We start from the raw sequence: 24,576 nt of genomic DNA, 5'->3' as shown, positions 1-24,576 counted from the left end.
ATTAAATCAATGGTAACTTGGTGATATATTAATAAAGAGAGATGTAATATCAAATGTAATCATAATGTCCAAATTTTTTAAAGATATGGTTTTTTAAAATATAAATTTGAATGAACTGTTTTTTTTCCCCCCATAAAGCAGGGGATTACTTGTTGGGGGCAAGTAATTTTCTACTGGTTGGTAAGTATGTAAGCAGAACAATTGTATATGCTATCAATTACTGGGCAAAGAGGTGTTAGATTTGTTAATTTTAAGAACTTTATAATTTCAAGATGGTTTAACATGATAAGGTTTTGACTTGCTAATCCAACTGAGGATGCTTTTTTTTTTTTTAATATATATATATATATATATATATATATAGTGGCATTTAAGTTTTGGATCTGGAAAAGGCATATGACAAGGTACCAAGAGAAAAGCTGTTCGAAATTCCACAATTATGTTGTATAAATCAGACATACACAGACTATATTTGATGTGTACATCAGCAGTTAGAACTGAGGAAAGTACAAGAAGCTGGCTTTATGTAAAATCAGCGTGAGCCAATAGTACACATTATCTCCACTGTTATTTATAAGGATCACATTACGTAGGAAAGAGTGGCATTAACTCTGATATCAAACTGGAGATATATTCAACTTTGCTCTTTACTTTATGCAGATATTATATTCTTAAACAATTCCAGTACAAGTTCGCAGGATTCCTTAACTTAATTGACTAAATGCTTTTTCAAATGTTGCATCAAAATCAGGCAATAAAAAAAAAGACAATGAAAATAGGCAGGAACATTGAAAACATCAGCAACATCCTGTAATGGGTATTTATATTGAACAATTAAAACATTTCAGTTATTTAAGCACAACTTTCAGTATAAATGACAAATTAAATATGGAAAGTTAATAGAATTAGCTGCACTGGTACAGTAAGGAGTCAACTTAATAAAAATATGGCATAAGAGAGAAATTAGTGAAAACATGAAAGTAGAAGTACACATACAGTATTTACACCAATTGTATCTTACCATTATGTGAGAGCAGACTCAAAAATAAAAATAACTGATCAAAGACTGGAAACCACAAATACGAGCATTCTGAGAAAAATCCCTGTCTATTATGTGTCTTTCACACAAACACAAGTAAAACAATCTGATTTACACAGCTTTGCTCACCACACTGCAACTTTTCACATGCATGCATACACCACATTAACCTGCTGAAAGTGAAGAATGAATTTTTAATTTTCTTTTTCTTTTTTGATGGGGGGGGGGGAATACTTAAACACAAAAAGCTTGAATTTATGGGGGCAGTTTCAAGGAGTCAGAGGGTTACAAGCGGGGTCCCAGAAAGTTCGGTACTGGGACCTATATTGTTTAACCTTTATATCAATGACATTGTCAGTGGATTGCAGGGGGATGTTCAGTTGTTTGCAGATGATGTGAAGCTGGGAAGGGTTATTAGTAATAGTGCAGATGTGGTAGTCATGCAAGAGGATTTGAATAAGCTAGACAGATGGGCAATTGAATGGGGGTATCGGTTTAATACAGCAAAATGTAAGGTCTTGAGGATTGGGACACATCGATGGGACACTGCATACCCTATTGGAGGAGATATACGAGAGGAAGTAGGGGAGACAAGAGATCTGGGGTTGATGATTGATAGAAACCTGAAATTCAAGGGACATATTGCAAAGGTGGTGAAGGTAACACAAAGGATTGCTGCAATAATGAGAAGGACGCTGACCTGCAGAGATAAAAGAGTTATTATTCCGTTGTATAAGACCCTGATCATACTACACTTAGACTATTGTTCTCAGATTTGGTCCCCAGGATTTGAAGGGGATAAATTAACTGTGGAAAGGGTATACATAGGCAGATAACAAAGACAGTTACAGAACTGTATATTGTTAGTTATGAGGATCGGCTGAGGGAATGTGGACTGCAGAGTTGGATAGAAGAAGGAGAGGTGATATGACTGAGACTTTTAAATTGTTGAGAGGTGGTTACAGGGTTGACACTGGGGAGTTCTTTCGCTTGGTTGAACAGCAGGAAGGAGTGATGACAAGGAGCCATCCCTGGAAGTTACGAAAGGAAACTGTGAGCAAAAAGGTGAGGAGTGGTTTCCTTGCATGGAGGGTGGTTGAAACGTGGAATGCATTGCCTGATAGAGTGGTGAGAGCGAGAATGGTCAATGAGTTTAAGGAGTGGTATGATAGACTTTGTGTTTCCTGGGAGGGACCTCCCACGTTGAGTATTTTGACTCCTTGGAGGCCTAAATAATAATAATAATAAATATAGGCTATGTGTAGATCTGCATAATGTTCCATTTACCCCATATAATTGTAGAGTTTTGAAAAGTTTTTTTCTGGATACTTTGTCATATGCCTTTTCTTGATCTGCAAAACTTAAGTACAGATCCTTGCCAGGATGTCTCAACTATTTGTCATAAAATGAAAATATGACCTTGATAACCTCTATTTAGCTTGAACCCAGCTAGTTCTTCTCCAAGGTTCTCTTCCACAATCTTTCTCAACCTCGTTTCAAGTATGCTTTCATAAATCATACCTGGAACACTTAGTAGAGAAATTTTTATATAATTCTCATATTCAGCTTTATTCCCTTTTTTTTTTTTTTTTTTTTTTTTTTTACAAATGGAGCTCTACTCTAATCATTGGGAATTGGACCTTCTAACCAGGCACTCTGAATTATGCAGTGTAGCCAATGTAAAACTTTCATATCTCCATACTTAACCATTTCTGGTCAAATATCATCTACTCCAGCTGCCTTTCCACATTTTCAAGTTAATGGTGGTTTTTTTCTACCTCAAATATTGATATGTGCTGCTGTTTGCATCATCATCATCATCATCAAATTCCTGATATGTACCCTCAGGGGGAGAAGGGGGATGTACATGTTAATTTTGACAGTACTACATGAAAAAGTTACACCATAATTAACTTCTGACCAACAATTTTCCTCCAAATTAATCATCTATTATTATTATTTGGTAACCTCCATGGAGTCAATACTCACTGTGACAGATCCACTCAACCATTAACATTTCTATCATAATGAGCTTTGAAGTGATTTACACTACAGGCACTCACAATGCACTCAGGCAATGCATTCCGCTCACTAATAACTCTCCAAATAAAAAATCTACACCTCACTCACTTCTTCACCACATCTCAATACAACTTACAGAGATGGCCTCTTGTTCTTACCCGTTTTAACATCCACTCTTTTTATAATTTCTTCTGTATTAATCTGATAAAATTCTTTAACTAACTTGAAGGTCTCTATCATATCTCCTCTTTCCTACTATCCACCAACCTCTGTAATCAACATTCTATCAAACGCTCTTCATAACCAACACTTCAGAGTCCTGATATTACTTGGTTATTCATCTTTGGACCCTCTCTAGTGTTTCCATATCACAATGAAAACTAGGTGACCAAATTTGAGCATAATGGTCCATATATGGTCTGACCAATGCCTTATACAGATGCATCACCATCTTATCCCTACATGTCAAGGTACTTTTTATCATAGCAACAATATGGTGTGCAGTCTTTGCAACACGTGCAATGTGTCCTCGGAACTTCAGTCCACTGTCCACCATCACTCCAAGATCCCGAATCTCATCCACTTCCTGAAGTACAGCTCCACCAATTGTAGCCTTATATCTCTGTATCCCAAAATATAACACCTTGCATTTATTTACATTAAAACTGCAACCCCAACTCATTTGTCCATAATTAACTATTCAAATCTTCCTGTAGAGAATTAACATCAGCACTACTACACCTGATAATTCTACCTAATTTTGCATCATCAACAAACATTTGAAGATCCCCCCAGGCAATCCACATGAAATATCATTAACAAACACGTTAAACTGTAGAGGGCCCAAGAATAGACCCTGAGGCACACCACTGGTCACCTTCCTTTTCTGAGACACAGCTCCATCATTCATAACTTGCTGGTAGCGTTCAAAGAGCCAATCTCTGATCCATCTAACCAATATACTATCTACTTCTGTCCTCTGCAGCTTGTACACCAATAAATCAATATAATTCGATAGATTATCACTTATCATGTGGTAATCTATCGAATGCTTTTGCAAAGTCCAAGAATATTACTGTATATGATTCTCCCTTATCCAACACATTTGTCACCTTATCATAAAACATAAGCAGATTGCTAAAACAAGACCTGCCCTTCACAAACCCATTGCTCACCATCTTAGAGAATCTTATGTTCATCAACCCAATCCTATATTCTGTTTCTAACCAATTTTTCCAACACACTTTGATCACAACTGCAGATATACAGATCAATCTATAATTGGAAACTTCTGTTCTCAAACTATGCTTGTGGAGAGGTATTATTTTGCCTTCTTTCCACACCTTAGGAACCTTACGCACTGCACGACTCTCGTTAAAAAACCAGGTCAAGGTCACGGTTATTTAATAAAATTTAATGTTCTTTAAAAATGCATGGTGACATGTCATCCATTTCCACAGTTTTATTAACATCTAACATGAGCAACACTTAATATACCTCAGATTCTTTCATTTAATTCTCCTAATTCTTGCCTCCCTTCTACATGTTGCACAGCATCATTCACACCACCAGGATATACACTGATGAAGTGTTCGTTAAATAATTCCACTAAATCATTTACTATGATTACTCTACTACCATAACTATCCATCAATATAAACCTGCCATAATTATTTTTCCTCTTGCTTACACAACATAGCAGAAAAATTTCCTTGGATTAACTTTGACCTGACTGGCCAATCTCCTCCCATATTTTACTTTTCTTTTTTAACCATTCTTGTCACTTTTCTGGCCTGCACTTTATATTCTTCATGCATCTGTTCACTGCAAACAGTCTTGTATTTCCTCCATAACTTCTTGATTTCATTATTCATTTATCTCACACCTACTCTATTTATTTGCTGACCTCTTGGTATGCAGTTATGCACTGCTTGTGTTAGATACTGCCTTATCATTTCCTGTGCACTGTTGTTATATTTATATAAATGCTCTGTATTCTATATTAGCCTGCTTTAACCTTGCTTTTTTTTATTTAATATTCATGAATGGTCAACTATTGCCTTAACTATCAACTACCACCATTTATCTCTTTCTACTAAATCTTATTCCTCACACTCCATAGTCTAACAAATTTATGTTTTAACAACTGCACCAGAAACGATATACTGAGTATGAGAATGTAAGATCTTAATTCAAAGACTAAGCAATATTGTTTATATTCCCCACTTATATTATTCTTACTTTAAACTAGTCATGGCTTAATAATTCATATAAACTTCTATCTTATGCAGGTTCAAGTTTTTTTTAAGATAGTGCATTGATAGAATCAGTCCAATGTGTTGTTCACAAAACCATTTAATTAAGACAAAAGGAATTATTTACACAATGATTCATACACATACACAATGTCACTACAATACTCTTGCTAGTCTCAATTCTTTCTATTGTAAACCTAGTTTTAATTCATAATCTAGCATAACATTAACTGAATATAACACATACCTTGGTTAAGCCTAATTCACCATCAATATACATGATCTCATAAACATAGATGCTTGATATACATTCTTGTTCAGCATTACAACTGCTTACAATTCTTGTTCAGCAGACAGTCCTACACATTAACCTTTTGTACACACATAATTCTTCTTCTTGTCTTTCTTTCCGCTTGCTGAAAGAAATTCCTGTTTTTCTGCTAAAATTCTTCCTTGTCAGGGTCGTTGACTATGTCTTGCCTTATAGGACCTTTAACATGGCGGTGATGTACAGCTCCTTCCCCTCAAGACGAACAACAATATTTCTTGTGTGATGATGTACCAAGGTAGAAGACTCAAAACCCATGACACATCTCTTTCAATTTCTGACAGGACAGCAAACTTGACATGATGGGGACTTACGTAAGAGAAAACTCAGAAAACCCTCGGACAAAATTCCTTGCCAATGAAGTGCCCTTGTAAAACTTTTATACCTCCTTATGTGAGCATTTCTGGTTGAATTTCATCTACTTGCACTGTCTTTCCACATTTCAGGTTTTTGATGACTTTTTCTACTTCAAGTATTTTTCTCAATATTCATTAGAGGTGAAATGCAGGTCTCCTCTAAGTTATTTGGCTTTGATCCTTAAGCAAGTCCTTAAGTGAAAAATTAATTAATCGAACAAAGATTATGTGAAAAAGCAACTCACGGAAAGGCACTTCTTTGAGTAAACAATTCATCAAAAAGACAATTTAATGAAAGGCAGATCATCAAAAACAAACTATTCATCAAAACTACTAATCATTAAGGTGTCCTCACACCTTAATGATTAGTGGGTTTATCAAAATTAACTTCAGTTTTGATTTGATTCACTGTGATGCTGTTGAAGCTTACCTACCTGCAGATTTAAGTATAAGAAAAAGAAAAAAAAACCAAGGAGGTAACTTAGTGTATTGAAAAGAAAATGAAAGAGTTTGAGAACAGGAATCAAACCTTGGAGATTCAGTGGCAAACTCTGAAGAAAACATTGATTGATTCTGCCAGAGAGGCATGTGGTGAGGTTGTGTGCAAGGATAAAAAAATCAGAACTCCCTGGTGGACACAGGAAGTTAAAGAGGCAGTGAAGGAAAAGAAGAAAGCATATCAAAAGTTCCTGGCAAATAAGTCAGCTTTTACTCTTACAGAATACAGAGACAAATGTAAGAAAGCTAAACAGTGTGTAAAACTAGCTAAACAAAAGTCATGGGAGGACTTTGGCAAGAATATAGAAAATAAATCTCGAGAAGGTGGCAAAATATTCTGGAGGTTATTGAAGAAGCTTAGGAATGGAGGAAAGAGTGCTGTAAAAGGAGTTAGAGATGATAAAGGTGACATGAAAACAGGAGAAAAAGATATCCTTGAAGTATGGACTAATTACTTTGAAAAACTGCCAAATGAAACAAGCAGTGATGATAGCACAGTGATAAAAAACACTGACCAGGCATGCAGTCAGGAATACATATCCATACTTGAAGTAGAAAAAGCCATCAAAGGCTTGAAATGTGGAAAGGCAGCAGGAGTAGATGATATTCGACCAGAAATGCTGAAGTATGGTGGTATAAAAGTCTTGCAGTGGCTGCACTGCATAGTTCAGAAAGCCTGGACAGAGGGACGAATTCCCGATGATTGGAGTAGAGCTCTCATAGTACCCATATATAAAAAGGGAAATAAAACTGAATGAGAGAATTACAGAGATATTTCCCTACTGAGTGTTCCTGGCAAGATCTATGCCAGTATACTCGAGAAACGGTTGAGAAGAATTGTGGAAGAAAAGCTTGGTGAAGAACAAGCTGGATTCAGGCCAAATAGAGGCTGTCAGGATCAGATCTTCACTTTACGACAAATAGTCGAGAAAGCATGGGAATATAACAAAGATCTGTATTTAAGTTTTGTCGATTTGGAAAAGGCATATGACAAGGTGCCAAGAGAGAAGCTATTCAATACGCTGCAGTTATATGGTGTCAATGGGGCATTATATCAAGCAATACTTAGTCTGTATTTGAGTTGTAAGTCGGCAGTTGGAATTGAAGGAAGTACAGGAAGATGTTTAATGTTAAATCTGGTGTGAGACAAGGATGTACATTATCCCCTCTGTTATTCATTATCTATATGGATCACATTATGAAGGAAAGTGGTATTAAACCTGATATCAAAATTGGAGATGTTAATGTCAGCTCTTTGCTTTATGCGGATGATGTTATACTTCTAAATAAATCCGCTACAAGTCTGCAAGATTCTCTGACTAAATTGAATAGCTGTTGTAATAGATATGGTATGAAGGTCAGCAATAAAAAGACAAAGACAATGAAAATAGGCAGAATCATTGAAAATGTCAACTGTGTTGTGAATGGAGAACCTGTGGTACAAATAAAACATTTCAGCTACTTAGGCACGATTTTTACTGAAGATGGTACATTAAATATGGAAATAGTCAACAGAATCAACAAAGCTGGTATGGTAGGAAGTCAATTGAATAAATACATATGGAATAAAAGAGAAATTTGTCTGAATACTAAATTAGCTGTATACAAGACAGTGTTCAAACCAGTTTTAACTTATGGATCTGAGAGCTGGGTCAAAAGTAAAACACTTGACCAAAGACTAGAGACCGCAGATATGAGAGTCCTGAGAAAGATTAGAGGTGTGAACAGATGGCATCAATGGCAATATCATATTAAAAATGAGGATATTAGGAAAGAACTTGACATTGTCAGCATCCAGGAATGCATTAGCAGAGCTAATCTCTGGTGGTATGGTCACTTAAATAGAATGGGAGAGGAAAGATTAGCAAAACAAGTGTTCTCTGCCAGGTTGGCAGGAAAACGACCCAGAGGAAGACCAAGATATAGGTGGATTGATACGGTACAAAGTGCCTTAGACGATAGAAATATAAGATCTGATAATGTTGGAGTCTTGACAAGTAACAGACTGATTTGGAGGAAAATTGTAGATAGGAAGTTTGTAATGATGTAATTTTTTCATGTAGTACTGTCATATCCTGTACACCCCTTGAGGGTACATAGCAGGAATTTGATGATGATGATGATGATAAATATAAGCTTTAGAAACAAAGCAGTTGAGTTTCTTGTTTCGGCAAATACACTGTAGCCTAAAATTGTTGGCATTAGTGAAATTTGGCTCTCAGAATCAGATGTAGTAACTGGAATCGAATATAAAGGTATGGTATTTTTTGGAATGACAGGAATCTTAGAAGAGAGGGTGGGTACAGAAGGTACTATAAATGATATAAGATGACATGAATCCAGTTACATAAGAACAATAATAGTAATAATATACTATGTAGTGAGGTTGCAACTATATACTGTGAAGCGGAGGCTAACAAGAAGAAATATATGGTGGGCTGTTGGAATAGACCTAGCAATCAATTTTCTGGGATGAAGAAATGCACTACTCAATTACCCTGGTGGGTACCAAACAAGTAATTATTAAGGATGACTTAAATTATCCAAATATTAATTGGGTAGAAAAGAAAACTCATAAGAATGAAGGAGAATTTATTGTGCTGTTGTGAAACAACTTTCTAAAGCAGCATGTGAAAGAAGGAACTTGAGGTAAAAGAGTGTTAGATTTGCTCATAGCATTAGAAGGTGTCTCAATTAAGGATGTGACTGTTTTGTTACCAGTTAGTGACAGTGATCAAAGTAGCCAACTATATGGATGCTCCAATCAGGACAGGTAACATGCTAAACTACAAATCAGAAAATTACGACAAACTCAGGAAAATACTATCTTTGGTTTCATGGTATAAGTTATTGAATGGGCAGGATATCAGCAGCACATGGCACGTTTTGAAAAGATTTTTACATGATGTGGTATCTGAATGTGTCACTAGAGTTCAAAGAACAAACAAGATGGAAATGAAATAGATGAGCAATCTTATTAAGCAAGATATCCATAACAAGAGGATGATGTGGAAGGAATATCATGAGAATAAGAGTGAGAGGAGTTATGACATATATATAAAGCTGAGGTCTGAAAAGTTATGAATATTGTGCGGAAAGCTAAGTTGGAGTATGAAAACAAACTTGCAGTGCAGGCTAAAAGCAACCCAAAAGAATTTCATTGTTATTATGGAAGTAAAAGAAAGAATGAGTGCAAAAGAATAACTTTATTGAATGTAGATATCAGAATCAGATGCAACAATACAAATAATAAGTGCTCACTTCATCAAGATCTATCAACTTGGTGTATATGTAACATAGTACACCCACAACATTGGATGAAGAAATAGATGTCTATGAGAAGGAGGTTCTACAACTATTGCATAACCTGGATAAGAATTTGGTAATAGGGAGAGAGGAGATAAACATACACATGTTGAAGGAATGTTCAAAAGAACTGATTAGGACCTTGACATGTTTATACAATGTGATTCTTAGCACAGGAAAGATCTCACAGGAATGGAGAGAATACATGATAATACCACTGCACAAGTGTGGTGCAAAGACTAATGTTTTTTTTTTTACTAAGTAATTTAAGGAAATTACGTCACTAGGATATACATTAAAATAAATTTTAATATACTTCAATATTTTGGCAACGTTACGTTGCCATTTTCAAGAAACTTAAGAACACGACACGTGCACGCAGGCACGACAAACAGTAAATGAGGAAGAAGCAGGAAGCTATTATTTCTCCTAAAGTCCTGATGGTGCCCCCTAGCGGGCAATGTTGGTATTCTTGGGCGACTGGGCTGAAGGTCTTCTGATGTAGGTTTCCCAAATTTGAGGCATTCTCATGCAGCCAAATTTGTTGAGGTTCGGATTGTTTCTTAGGGCTGAAGCTGATTCCATTAAAAGCCTTTCATACTTGTATTTACTCCGGTGTACTATCGTGGCTTTCTTCCACCGTATTCTATGGCAGGTATCCAGCGCATGGTCAGCAAGACTAGAGTGGCTATACTGGTGAAACCGGATGTAGTCCTTGTGTTCTGAAATTCTGATATTGGCTGTTCTGCCTGTTTGGCCTAAGTAGGACAGCTTACAGCTGCAAGGGACCTGTTATACACCAGGTAGGTCTATGAGGGGGGGGTCTTTACTAGAGTGGATAAGGGATGCCAATTTTTTATATGGTCTGTGACAAGAAGTTAAGTCATGTTTTTTTAGGATTTTTGTAATTTTTTCCTAGATGCCTCAGATATAGAGTATGGTGATGGATTTAGAGTAATCCTTGTTGTGAGGGGGGGGGGATAGTGGTTTACTGGTTTCAATATTTCTTGGATTTTTTTTGGGGGGGGGGGGGAATAAAGTGTTGAGAATGTGGTTTAGTTCTGTGGTTAGGGCATTGTCATTTAAACAGATAAGTTTAGCCCTGTTGTGTAATGTCTTAATGACTCCATATTGTTGCGAGGAGGGGTGGTGGGATTGTTGGTGAATGTATCTGCCTGTATGGGTGGGTTTTCTATAGACTGAGAAAACCAAGGTTCCATCAGGCTAGCGGGTGACTAGTGTGTCTAAGAAAGGAAGGCAGTTGTTTTTTTCTTTTTCCAGGGTGAATTTGATTCTGGGGTGTTGGTTGTTTATATGTGTTAGGAAGGAGTGCATCGGAGCCATGTGGCCAAATAGCGAACACATTATCTACATAGCGAAGCCAAATGGTTGGTTTTTGTGGGGAAGAGTTTAAGGCTTTCTCTTCAAAAGTCTCCATATAAAAGTTGGCCAAGGGTGGGGAGAGTGGAGAACCCATGGCTGCTCCCTCTATTTGTTTGTAGAATTTTCCTTGCCAAACAAAATAGCCTGAGTTTCATTGTGAACTGAAAAAGGGCTGTGATATCGGGAGGAAATTTAGCTTGGATTAGCTCTAAGGATTCTTTGAGTGGGACATTTGTGAATAAGGAGGAGACATCAAAACTGACCATTATGTCAGTGTGTTTGAGTGTAAGGTTTTCTGTGCTGGCTTTGAAGTGGGCTGAGTTTTTTTATGTGTGAAGGTGTGTTGCCAGTATAGGATACAACACCTTCCAAACCATGTCGCCAACGATATTAGACTGGATGTAGCTTGTGTTCTGACCAAAGCTAAACCACCAAAAGCCAACATGCCCAGCAAGGAAATTAAATCTCTACTGGAATTAAAGAAAAACAAGAAAATAATAATCATCAAAGCTGATAAAAGAGAACGCCACAGTATTGCTTAACCAAAATGATTACACAGGTAAGCTGAAAGCTTTATTGTTAGATAGGGCTACTTACCTCCCTATCGAGTACAATCCCACCAACTCACAAATTAGAAAACTCCACAGGCTCCTTAAGAAGGTCACTTCTTGGCCTGTGGAAATCACTAACAAATTAAACCATTTAACTCCATACCCCCCCCCCATATTTATGGACTCCCAAAAATACATAAGGAAAATGTGCCATTACGTCCCATAGTGGATGGCATTCATTCCCCACATACAAACTAGCTAAACATTTGGCCAAACCTCTCTCACACTATACTGGCAACACACTTTTACAAATAAAAAACTCAGCCCACTTCAAAGCCAGAATAGAAAACCTTACACTCAAACACACTGACATAATGGTCAGTTTAGATGTCTCCTGCTTATTCACAAATGTCCCACTCAAAAAATCCTTAGAGCTAATCCAAGCTAAATTTCCTCCCGATATCACAGCCCTTTTTCAGTTCACAATGAACTCAGGCTATTTTGTTTGGCAAGGAAAATCTACAAACAAATAGAGGGGACAGCCATGGGTTCTCCACTCTCCCCACCCTTGGCCAACTTTTCTGCCCCACAAAAACCAACCATTTGGCTTAGCTATGTAGATGATGTGTTCGCTATTTGGCCACATGGCTCCGATGCACTCTTTCCTAACACATATAAACAATTAACACCCCAGAATCAAATTCACCCTGGAAGAAGAAAAAAACAACTGCCTTCCTTTGTTAGACACACTAGTCACCCGCCAGCCTAATGGAACCTTGGTTTTCTCAGTCTATAGAAAACCCACCCATACAGGCAGATACATTCACCAACAATTCCATCACCCCTCCTTGCAACAATATGGAGTGATTAAGACATTACACAACCGAGCTAAACTTATCTGTTCAAATGACAATGCCCTAACCACAGAACTAAACCACATTCTCAACACTTTCTCAGCCAATGGCTACCCCCCCAAAAAAATCCAAAAAATATTGAAACCAGTAAACCACAACCCCCCCCCCCACTCACAACAAGGATTACTCTAAATCCATCACCATACCCTATATCCGAGGCACCTTGGAAAAAATTACAAAAATCCTAAAAAAACATGACTTAACTTCTTGTTACAGACCATATAAAAAATTGGCATCCCTTATCCACTCTAGTAAAGACCCCCCCCCCCAGACCTACCTGGTGTATAACAGGTCCCTTGCAGCTGTAAGCTGTCCTACTTAGGCCAAACAGGCAGGACAGCCAATATCAGAATTTCAGAACACAAGGACTACATCTGGTTTCACCAGTACAGCCACGCTGTAATAAGTTTAGTTTAATCCTTTATCCAAGTGTGAGCAAACAAAGTTTGCGCCTGAAAGTATCTTCAGGACTGGGGTAAGGTAGTGCAACACCAGGCAACTCGTTGCAAAGGTGGAGAAAGCTCCCATCACTCCTATCTCAGTATCTCCCATAATGCAAAGCACATCTCCTTGCGGATATGTGTAATGCTATGCATTATGGCAAGGGCCACTACCCATACCGGTTTCGACCTTTATTGAGGTCTCATCAGTGGGAGCCAGGCCCAGTAGTGGAGATACAAAGGCAGAAGCCAATTTGCTTATTTTTTATAAGAAAGTTACGGCTGAGAGGATCACAACATAATTTCATTATCCTCTGAGTTGTGGGAATTTTGCCTCTTTAAAAGACCTTGATATGACTGCACTGGACTACCGTATGCGAATTTGGCCTCCTGGGTTTAGAGGAGACAAAGTTGTGGAAAGGCTGTAAAGAAGTTACAATGATATCGGGATTATGGAATTCGAGGATGGATTTAGAAGTATATAGACTGCAAACATGGGTAGTAGATAAGAGAAAGAGGGGTGATATGATAGAGGTGATATAAACTTTTCAAAGAGCATTACAGAATATCAGTTGATAAAATTTTTCATTATGGAAGGTGGGGAGAGGAGAAGAGGCATCCATGGAAGCTAAGCTTGTGTGTAGTTAAGAAAGGTGTGGGAGCAAAATATTTCTCTCATAGAATTGAGAGCGAGTTGAACAGTGCACGTTAATTTAGCGAGTGTGAAAATCCAATAAAAATGAGTTTAAGAGAAGGTGTGACAGCTGGTGTGGGCGATATATGGCCTTTCTCTCGATTAGTCCTTAACTCCCTGCAAATCTAATAATAATAATGATAATAATTTTCCCTTTGTATATTTTATGTAAACATATGAGTCAAGTTCTTCATTTTTTTTTTAGGAATATTAGTTTCAATCTGTATGTAATATTAGTTTCAATCACATGTAAAATACTGCGTATTTTACATGTGGAAAAAATTATGTAAAAAATAATATTTACTCGAAATAAAACATGGAACTTTCTTTTAGTCACTTACTTTAGACTTCTATATATATATTCCCAATATGCATATATAAGGAAATAAATAAATTTTTTTCATTTTGAAGAGTATATATATATAACATTTTTTCTCAATTGGCATTTTTGCAGTGCTTAGACTGCAATTCATGGCATATTAACAAAATTTTTTTTTGTCTAGAGATAAATCACTATTTACACAATGAAACAGCCTGTACACTTACAGAATAATATTCTAAAATACAACAAAATAATTATTATAAATCTCAATAACCAGCTACATGTTGTCTGCATCTTGGGTAATGGTAGGTATTATTACTGAACACTTTTAAAACATTTCACACGAAAATTTCTCTTTCAGCAGATTATGAAAGCAATTCATTGAAAAATTATCGGTGAATTGTTTTTGATCAATTGCTTTTGTGACAAATTGATGTTCGACTAATTGTTTATTCAATGAAATGGCTTTTGAATGAATTGCCATCTGCTAAATTGCAGTTCACTGAATTGCACATACATCCTGACTAGCCAATACCCTCTGTTCAAAAAGAAACCAAAACTTTTTGAAAATAGAAGAAACTAGTGGCACCACCTGTTGTATCATTTTGTTGTCAAAAGCAGCAACCTTCATTAGTGCTGTGTCAACTGTTTATGACATTTATTTCATTAGATGCTGAATTATAGTGCCAAGAGTAACATGTTTTGACGAACGGTTGGAAAATGAGTTTCAAATGGAGAGCTGCGATTGACTTTTGTGTTAAACTTGGTAAAAGTTTTACCAAAACACATCAAATGCTTCAAAAAGCATACGGTGATGAATGCTTATCCTGTACTCAAGTTTACGAGTGGTTTAAGCAATTTCAAAGTGGTTGTGAGATGCTTGAGGACGACGAAAAGCCAGGCCGTCCAAAAACTGGACTGAGCCAAGTTAACATCCAAAAAGTGTGTGATTTCATCAAAGAAAACCCAAAATCATCCATGAGATTGATTGAAGATGAATTGGGGATTACAAAATCAACTGTGCACAACATTTTGACCGATAGTTTAGACCTTCGTAAATTGAATTCACGATTTTTTCCCCACAAGTTGATCGACGACCAAAAAATGTATCGAATTGAACATTGAAAGGATCTCATTAAAACCAATCGTACATTACTCAAAAAACTCAAACTTCTTTCAAATGATTGTTACTGGTGATGAAACATGGTGTTTTGAGTATGAGCTCGAAACAAAGTGCCAGAGTGCTGAGTGGAGACCACCAGAAGAGGAGCATCCAAAAAAAAGTTGCTTGGAGAAAAGTAAAGACAATGCTGATTTGTTTCTACGATTCCAAGGGCATCATCTACAAAGAATTCATTGCGCTTGGCCAAACGGTCAATGGTGAGTTTTATCTTGAAGTTTTGAAGCGATTGATAGCGAGAATTCGTCGCGTACGGCAAGAATATCATGATGCAGGCAGCTGTTCACTTTTGCACGATAATGCATCATCTCATCGTTCGAACATTGTGAGACAGTCTTTGAGCAAAAACCAAGTTTGTGTGTTGGATCACTCGCCGTATTCACCTGATTTAGCACCCTGTGACGTCTTTCTCTTTCCCCGACTTCATTTGCTGATGAAAGGAAAGTGATATGACACTATTGAAAACGTTCAAGTGTCAGTAACCACAACCCTCAACAGTATCCCAAAAACCAATATAAAAAACTCGTTTAACAAATTAATTGACCATGCCAAACGCTGTATTGAAGCTGAGGGAGAGTATATTGATTGAAATAAATGATTTGAATAATTATAATTGGCCTGTGTTTTATTTTCTATCAAAAGTTCGGTTTCTTTTTGGACAGAGGGTGTATTTCTTATATAGAACTCTACTTTTGTAAATGACATTATGACATTAACAATAAGGGAAAGGACAAAATTTTCCTTCTTGAACGTGTTTCTTACTTAAAATTTTGAATGCATGAAATCTTACCTGAGCGACCAATAAAAATCATATTATCAGATGCAGCAGGACATATTTTTTCTGTGACTCCCTGAGACAAAGTTTCCAGCTTAGTTCCGGTACATGGATCAATAGCAAACCAGGTATCAATTTTCCTACCTGATTTTTTTTTTTTAAAAAAAGTGCAAATACATATTAGATAAGAAGAACTGCTGTTATGAAAAAATACATTAGACAAATTTTATTATTATTATTATTATTACGTGACCACTCCAGGGAGTCCAAAGACTCATCGAGGGAGGGCATCTACTCTACAACTTTGTCTCCACCGCTCAATCCACAAACTATACAACAAACAGCAACTACCCATCATTATCTACACCAATGCCATCTACCTCCCACCACCACTAGTATTTTCACAGACAATCACAAACATTCATGCCCATGGCAGGATACAAACCTGCAGCCTTTTGGCTGGGGAGCTGATATGCTAAGCACTCGGCAAAGCAGGCCGGAAATCTTTTGGTTCGATTTTTTTTTATGGGTATTTGGTTGAATTTTTTTTTATGATTTTTTTTGGGTTGCGATTCATTATATGTGGTGAGGAATAGATAAAAAGGAAGTGGTGCATGCAATGAGAGGTGGCAGACTCACAAACAGTACTGCCCATAAAGAGGGAACCTATCTATACTAGTCTCCTATCTATACTTTGCCTCAACAGTTTCCACTGCAGCTATAGTATTTGGTCTCCCTCCAGTCACAAACTAGCAAAATACATGGCTGCAGGATTTGATGTTAGCTGATCAGGAAGACTCCAGATTCATTAATAACTGGTTTGGTCCCATGCACTAACCAGTGACTGATCTGCAGTACAGTTTTACTTCTGTTCTCTTGGATGGGGGAGGGTCTGGGTCTACAGTGTGATTAGCATGTCATTGAGGGTACCACTCTTACTGCATGTGAGAAGAGAGGTGGAGGACAGAAACTTGAACCCTTACTCTAGTGACCAAACATGACTGCAACCACTTCAAGTCTCTAATAAGCAAGATAGTGGTATTTCACTAGGTGATGAAAGACATCTACCACCAAGAAGAGGTCTACTCAGCATTTCCTCCACCTAGGGAAGCTATACTTTTGTGGTGCCAATCCTCACCAGGTTTGCCAGAACCCCATTTGTGGAAATTGGCTATACTGCATGAATGCGAGAGGCTATATAATTGCACATCAACAGTCCTTTGGTAGCTCTGTGGGAAGAACCACCATTGGAGATGGCTTCCTTTCAGTCTGAGGGGTTTATCACCAGGTGATGCACATCCCATTTTAGTGATTGCTCTTGGCATATGGAAGTTTTGAAAAAATTTTCCTATGAGAGTCAGTTGAAAATCTGCAAATAATATGCTTTTCTAAGTTTTTACTTTTTACAGTTTCTGAGAATGTAGAAACTGTTATGTGCAGAGGTGAAAAGGTGAAAAAAGAGGAGAGAAACAGATCTTTCTGTACCATATTAAGACCTTATATGCAAATATTCAGTAGAACTACTACTAATCATGCCTAACCTTGTAAATTGATCATGTTATTCTTATTCTATTACACAATGGGCTAATTAGTCTAACTGTTGTCTTTTGTGATGATTTCATGCAGTTTTTATGATTGTGATTAATATGCAAACTTACCACTATTTTACTATATCAGAAAGGATACTTGCAGGTTTGAAGTGGCTTGAAAAAGTTCCATGTTTGGTATCTAGAATAGGGTTTCCAGACTATTTAAAAAAAAAAAAAAAAATACAAAAAAGTATATAAAATTGATAAAAAATGGGAAAAAATCCTTCATTTTATGACATTTGAGTGAAAGTACAAAATTCCACTATTCATTTAGATGAGTAATAGCAATAGAATGTTGAAGACAATTTAAATTGACTTCCTTCAACTGGCAATGAGTTTATTAGCTTATGAAAAATTTAGTAATGTAGGAAGAAGAGCCTTAACTGAACTGCTTTGGCTTTTATCATACGTAAATAATTCTTTGAGTACATCAATATGCACTGTTAGTCATGGAAGTATTTACGGAGAAATATACTTAAAAAAAGGAATATGGTAAACGAGCATATTTGTTGAGCCCTGCCTGTACCTATGAATAAATTATACACCTCCGTTTTGGTAAAAAAAAGAAAAAAAAAAGAAATTAATTAAGGAAAACAATTCTAGGCAGTAGATGTCTTTGACTGCCCTGGTGAAATACCACCTTGCATATTGGAAGTCTGAAGTGGCTTGCAATCACGTTTACTCACTAGAACATGGGTTCCGGTTTCTGTACCCTCCCCCTCTCTTTCCACATGCAGTGAGCTTGATACCCTCAAGGACATGCCAATCACATTGTAGGGAGGTCCAGACCCTCACACATTTGATAGTACAGTAGTAAAACAGTTTTGCAGACTGGCCACTGGTTAGTGCATGGAATCAAAACAGTTGGCAACGATATTGGAGGTTTCCCGATCAGCTATTTTCAAATCGTGCTGCCACTTACTTTACCAGTTAGTGACTTGAGGGAGACCGAGTACTCTGGTTGCAAGGGGAATTGTTGAGGCCACATATAGACAGGAGACCAGGTTCCCTCTGTGGACACTATGTTTGCGAGTCTGTCATCTCTCACTGCAGGTCCCTTTTCCTTTTTATCTCTTCTTACCCACATTTAATGGATCACATCTCAAACAGACATGACTTTACTACTGACTACAAAAATTCTCTTGCAAAAAAAATAGTTTACAAAAATTGTAAAAAAATTTTTTTTACAATTTTTACAAATTTTGTAAAATTTTACAAAAACAACAAAAATTCAACCCCCAACACACAAAAACCCAACCAAAAAATAAAATAAAATAAAAAAAACCATCGACATTAATTCTTAGCAAAAAAAAAAAAAAATCAAGAACTGTTCACTCCATGTCACCCATAGTCTTCTGCCAGAAAGAAATCCAAAAAATCCTTAATAACCTGAACACAAACAAAACATTCAGTCCTGATGGTATTCCACCTATAGCGTTAACATACTTGAGTGAAAGAACTAACACCGATTGGTATGGTCTTTTCAATATATCCTATCCAACTAGTATCTACCATACAGCATGGATACAGGCACAGATCCAGAACTTCTGTTCTCTCAAACAAGAGAACTTCTATTCTCTCAAACTATGGAGAAGGTCATCAACAACTCCTACACCACCTGGAGACCTACCTACAACTAATCGGTGAAAAGCAAGATTCCAGCACTCTCAATCTTCTTCACCACCCACCTCTGTACTCAAGCCATTGAAAAATACTGAAAAAAATTTGCTAAGGGACTACTTAGCAAAGAGCCATTTTATGGTCTGCCTTCTACACTGCAACTGGATCACCAACTTTCTCACTGATTGGTGATGGTGGGTGGTTTCTTCTCCCTGGATTTCTCCACCAATTCAGGAGTACCTCCACCCACTCTCTTCTTCCTGTATATAAATGACCTGCTTTCACAGACTTCAAATCCTATAGTTTCATAGATAACAGTATACTCCATTCCTCCTTTTCATTTATCAAACCTTGTAGTGACAAATTATTAGAACCCTCAAGATTCACCATGTTCTGAACTTTCATCTCCCAGTTTTTTTTAACTGGGTAACAACACTATTGTAGACCACCAAAACTCAGTCCTGTCTCATCTTTTGCAAGAAAGAGCTACCCTAACCTAACTTTCAGTAATACCTAGATATCTAAACTCAATCCGATTTCCCTCCTTGGACTAACGTTTACTACAGCCTTTCCTAGCACTAACACATTTCAACTACGGCTTCTGCAACCACCAAAAAACTCTGTGTACTTTTCTGCATGACTACTATATATCATTTACAACTGCTAACTTTATACAAATCCCAAATCCATCCAACCACAGAATATTGCTCACATATTTGGGTAGTGCACCAAAATTCTCTCTAAGATTGCTCAATTCTATCCAAAAGAGGACAATCGGGTTAATTAATGATCCTTCTCTCTCTACACAGATCCACTTCAATCCATCTCCCATTGACATTCAGTTGCTGCCTGTTCTACAGACACTTTCATGACAGTGCTCTGCTGAATCGATCACTATTGTTCTTCGGCTTTCCTCTAAAATCATAAGAACAAGAACTACTGCTAACCAACACCCTTTTAGAGTCTAGCCTGAAATTCATTGAACTAACTTCTCTGCCTCCTCTTTCATTCCATTTATTCCTGTTCTATGGAACAGCCTCTTATACTTTACCTTTCACAAAGAAAACAACCTCCAATTGTTCAAAAAAAAAAAAAAAATTAAAATGTAAACAGATTCTTCCATTCTTTTTATTCTCTTGCCCACACATAGCTCTAATATGCTATAGGTCTTGGAACTTTTCATGTCTTGGTCAGATATGTACATATATATACACACATACATATATATTGTCATCATCATCAAATTCCTACCATGTACCCTCAAGGGGGGTGTACAGGATATGATAGTACTACATGAAAAATTTACATCATTACTAACTTCCTATCTACAATTTTCCTCAAAATCAGTCTGTTACTTGTCAAGACTCCAACATTACCAGATCTTATATTTCTATCGTCTAAGGCACTTTGTAAGGGATCAATCCACCTATATCTTGGTCTTCCTCTGGGTCGTTTTCCTGCCAACTTGGCAGAGAACACTTGTTTTGCTAATGTTTCCTCACCCATTCTGTTTAAGTGACCATATCACCTGAGATTAGCTCTGCTAACGCATTCCTGGATGCTGACAATGTCAAGTTCTTTCCTAATATCCTCGTTTTTAATATGATATTGCCATTGATGCATCTGTTCACGCCTCTAATCTTTCTCAGGACTCTCACATCTGCGGAATCTAGTCTTTGGTCAAGTGTTTTACTTCTGACCCAGCTCTCAGATCCATAAGTTAAAACTGGTTTGAACACTGTCTTGTATACAGCTAATTTAGTGTTCCGACTAATTTCTCTCTTATTCTATATGAATTTATTCAATTGACTTCCTACCATACCAGTTTAGTTGATTCTGTTGTCTATTTCCATATTTAATTTACCATCTTCAGTAAAAATCGTTCCTAAGTACCAGAAATGTTTTACTTGTTCCACAGGTTCCCCGTTCACAACACAGTTGACATTTTCAACAATTCTACCTATTTTCATTGTCTTTGTGTTTTTAATGCTGACCTTCATACCATATCTATTACAACAGTTATTCAATTTAGTCAGGGAATCTTGCAAATTTGTAGCGGATTTATTTAGAAGTATAACATCATCCGCATAAAGCAAAGAGCTGACATTAACATCTCCAATTTTGATATCATGTTTAATACCACTTTCCTTCGTAATGTGATTGGTATAGATAATGAATAACAGAGGGGATAATGTACATCCTTGTCTCACACCAGATTTAACATTAAACATCTTCCTGTACTTCCTTCAATTCCAACTGCCGACTTACAACTCAAATACAGACTAAGTATTGCTTGATATAATGCCCCATTGATACTATATAACTGCAGCATATTGAATAGCTTCTCTCTTGGCACCTTGTCATATGCCTTTTCCAAATCGACAAAACTTAAATACAGATCTTTGTTATATTCCCATGCTTTCTCGACTATTTGTCGTAAAGTGAAGATCTGATCCTGACAGCCTTTATTTGGCCTGAATCCAGCTTGTACTTCACCAAGCTTTTCTTCCACAATTCTTCTCAACTGTTTTTCAAGTATACTTGCATAGATCTTGCCAGGAACACACAGTAGGGAAATACCTCTGTAATTCTCACATTCAGTTTTATTTCCCTTTTTATATATGGGTACTATGAGAGCTCTACTCCAATCATCAGGGATTCGTCCCTCTGTCCAAGCTTTCTGAACTATGCAGTGCAGCCACTGTAAGACTTTTATACCACCATACTTCAGCATTTCTGGTCGAATATCATCTACGCCTGCTGCCTTTCCACATTTCAAGCCTTTAATGGCTTTTTTTACTTCAAGTATGGATATGTATTCCTGACTGTATGCCTATTGAGTGTTTTTTACCAGTATGCTTTCACTGCTTGTTTCATTTAGCAATTTTTCGAAGTAATTACTCCATACTTCAAGGATATCTTTTTCTCCTGTTTTCATGTCATCTTTATCATCTCTAACTCCTTTTACAGTACTAGTTCCTCCATTTCTAAGCTTCTTCAACAACCTCCAGAATATCTTGCCACCTCTTGATATTTATTTTCTATGTTCTTACCAAAGTCCTCCCATGACTTTTGTTTAGCTAGTTTTACACAGTGTTTTGCTTTCTTACATTTGTCTCTGTATTCTCTAAGAGCAAAAGCTGACTTATTTCCCAGGAACTTTTGATATGCTTTCTTCTTTTCCTTCATTGCCTCTTTAACTTCCTGTGTCCACCATGGAGTTCTGATTTTTCTATCCTTACAGACAATCTAACCACATGCCTCTCTGGCTGAATCAATCAGGGGTTTCCTTCAAGACTTGCCACTGAATCTTCAAGATTTGGTTCCTGTTCTCAAACTCTTTTATTTTTTTTCCAATAATCTTTGTGTATTTTAGTCTACAGTTCACATCTGAGAGCTGCTCAACTTTTATTTGCTTTAAAACTTTCTTACATGTTCTTGTTTTCAGTATGAAATTCAATTTTATCCTGCTCAAAATTAAATGGTGATCAATTTCAAATCCTCTGTACACTCTGGTTTCCTGAACCAGGGAGAAAACATCACTATCGACAATAACATAGTCAATGAGACTTTTCTTATTCCTTGCCTCTTCTCTCCATGTGAATTTGTGCACATTTTTATGTTGGAACATGGTGTTAGTAATAACCAGTCCATGACCTGAGCAGAAATCCAACAGGTATTTGCCATTATTATTGCTTTGCTCTTTTCTCCAAATTTTCTGAAATATTTTTGTATGTCTCAGAATCATTTCCTACTCTGCTATTTAGATCCCCAACAAGGACCAACTTTTTCATTGTGTCTGCTTTTTCTAAAGCATCAAAAAATTCCTCCACTTCTACCTTAGTAGAACCTTCTGTGGGATCATAGGCACAAATAATTCTCATTGTCCAGTTTCCCATTCACATATTTGCCCACATCACTCTAATTGAGACTGCCTGCCATTCAAGAAGATTAGCCTCGTATTTTGTGTTGAATACTATGGCTACTCCTTCTTTTCCTTGAATGTGATTTCCTGAATATAACATTTTGTATTTATTGCTCAGAAAGATCTCACCAGTTTTTGTCTTTTTTGTTTCAGTCACTCCTATTATGTCGATCTGGTACTTACCTAATTCCTCAACTAGCTCCATTTCTTTGCCACTCAGGCTTCTTATGTTGATAGTACCAATCTTTAACTCTGGTGATGTTGAGTTGGGGTGTGCTTTCAGATTTGTTCAGATATATATTGTATATAAAAATAAAAAAAAAATTTTTAATTTTATAGTACATGAGTAACAGCACATACAAAAATATAGGTGCTAAATATAAATGTATGTAATTGAAGCACAATCCAAAATGTGATGCTCTTATTAATTATTATTATTATTATCATTATTAGCTGAGACCTCCAGGGAGTCAAGGACTCATCGAGGGAGGCTATAAATCATCTAAACCAGATGTCATACATTCCCTTAAATTCATTTACACTAGATGCACTCACTACCTCTAATAGCAAATTATTCCACTCACTCACTACTCTCTGTGAGAAAAACCTAGCTCTTACCCCTTTCTTGACTGTGAACAACCTTAACTTTCATGGATGCCCCTGTGTTCTCTCCCTGCTTTCCATATAATGAAAAATTTTATCAGTTAAAATGCTATAACACCCATTCAAAAGTTTTAGACCTCTATCATATCACCCCCTTCCTCCTGTTAACCATAGTCTGCAATTCGCATACTCACAATCTGTCTTCATAATCTAAATCCCATAATCCGGCTATAATCTTTGTAACTCTTCTTTGCACCCTTTCCACAGCTTCTTTATTCCCTTGGAAACCAGAAGACCAAATCTGCACACAATAAACATTTCTTTTAATTTCACATAAAATTAGCAGAGATCAAGAAAAACAACTTCAGCATAATTTGCAATCTCTTCTGCTTCTTCTGATTTTATTTCAAAAATAGCTAAGGAATGTAAACACATCCCATTATTAAACAAGATGAGCAGATCACGTAACTGAACGTAACACTTGCACGCTGTGGCAGCACATAGTTACACATAGAGAAAAAAAGCCATGCAAATTAATCCTTGTTTCATTTATTTAGTTTTAAAGTGAGAGCATTTGAGAATTTATTTATTTAACATATGACATCAAAATATAAAATACATATTTGTGTAGACAAGATGAATCAGACAGGTAATGTATATGTGCAAATAACTAGTAAAGATATAAAATTCAGATTAAAAAAAAAGGCACTAAATTTATAAATCTGGTTCAGCTAGCCAATCAAGAGCTGAAGGATCTGCCTCAAGAAAGTTCCTCA

General features: G+C 36.7%; 1 protein-coding gene across 3 annotated transcripts in view; it reads right to left on the bottom strand.

Moving 5' to 3' along the window:
• Positions 1-24,576, bottom strand: part of LOC150105228 (serine/threonine-protein kinase/endoribonuclease IRE1-like) — a 543,187-nt gene that overhangs the window by 453,404 nt on the left and 65,207 nt on the right. For all 3 annotated transcript variants that reach the window (XM_090396205.1, XM_090396206.1, XM_090396207.1), the window contains one exon: positions 16,079-16,207. In XM_090396205.1, the coding sequence (XP_090252331.1) occupies positions 16,079-16,207 (129 nt within the window). The remainder of the gene's footprint in view (positions 1-16,078; positions 16,208-24,576) is intronic.

The sequence above is a fragment of the Typopeltis vanoorti genome, chromosome 7, assembly GCF_054136105.1.
Source record: "Typopeltis vanoorti isolate ZY-2024b chromosome 7, IOZ_Tvanoo_1.0, whole genome shotgun sequence".
Classification (NCBI taxonomy): Eukaryota; Metazoa; Arthropoda; class Arachnida; order Uropygi; family Thelyphonidae; genus Typopeltis; species Typopeltis vanoorti.
This window is presented reverse-complemented; position numbering and strand designations above follow the sequence as displayed.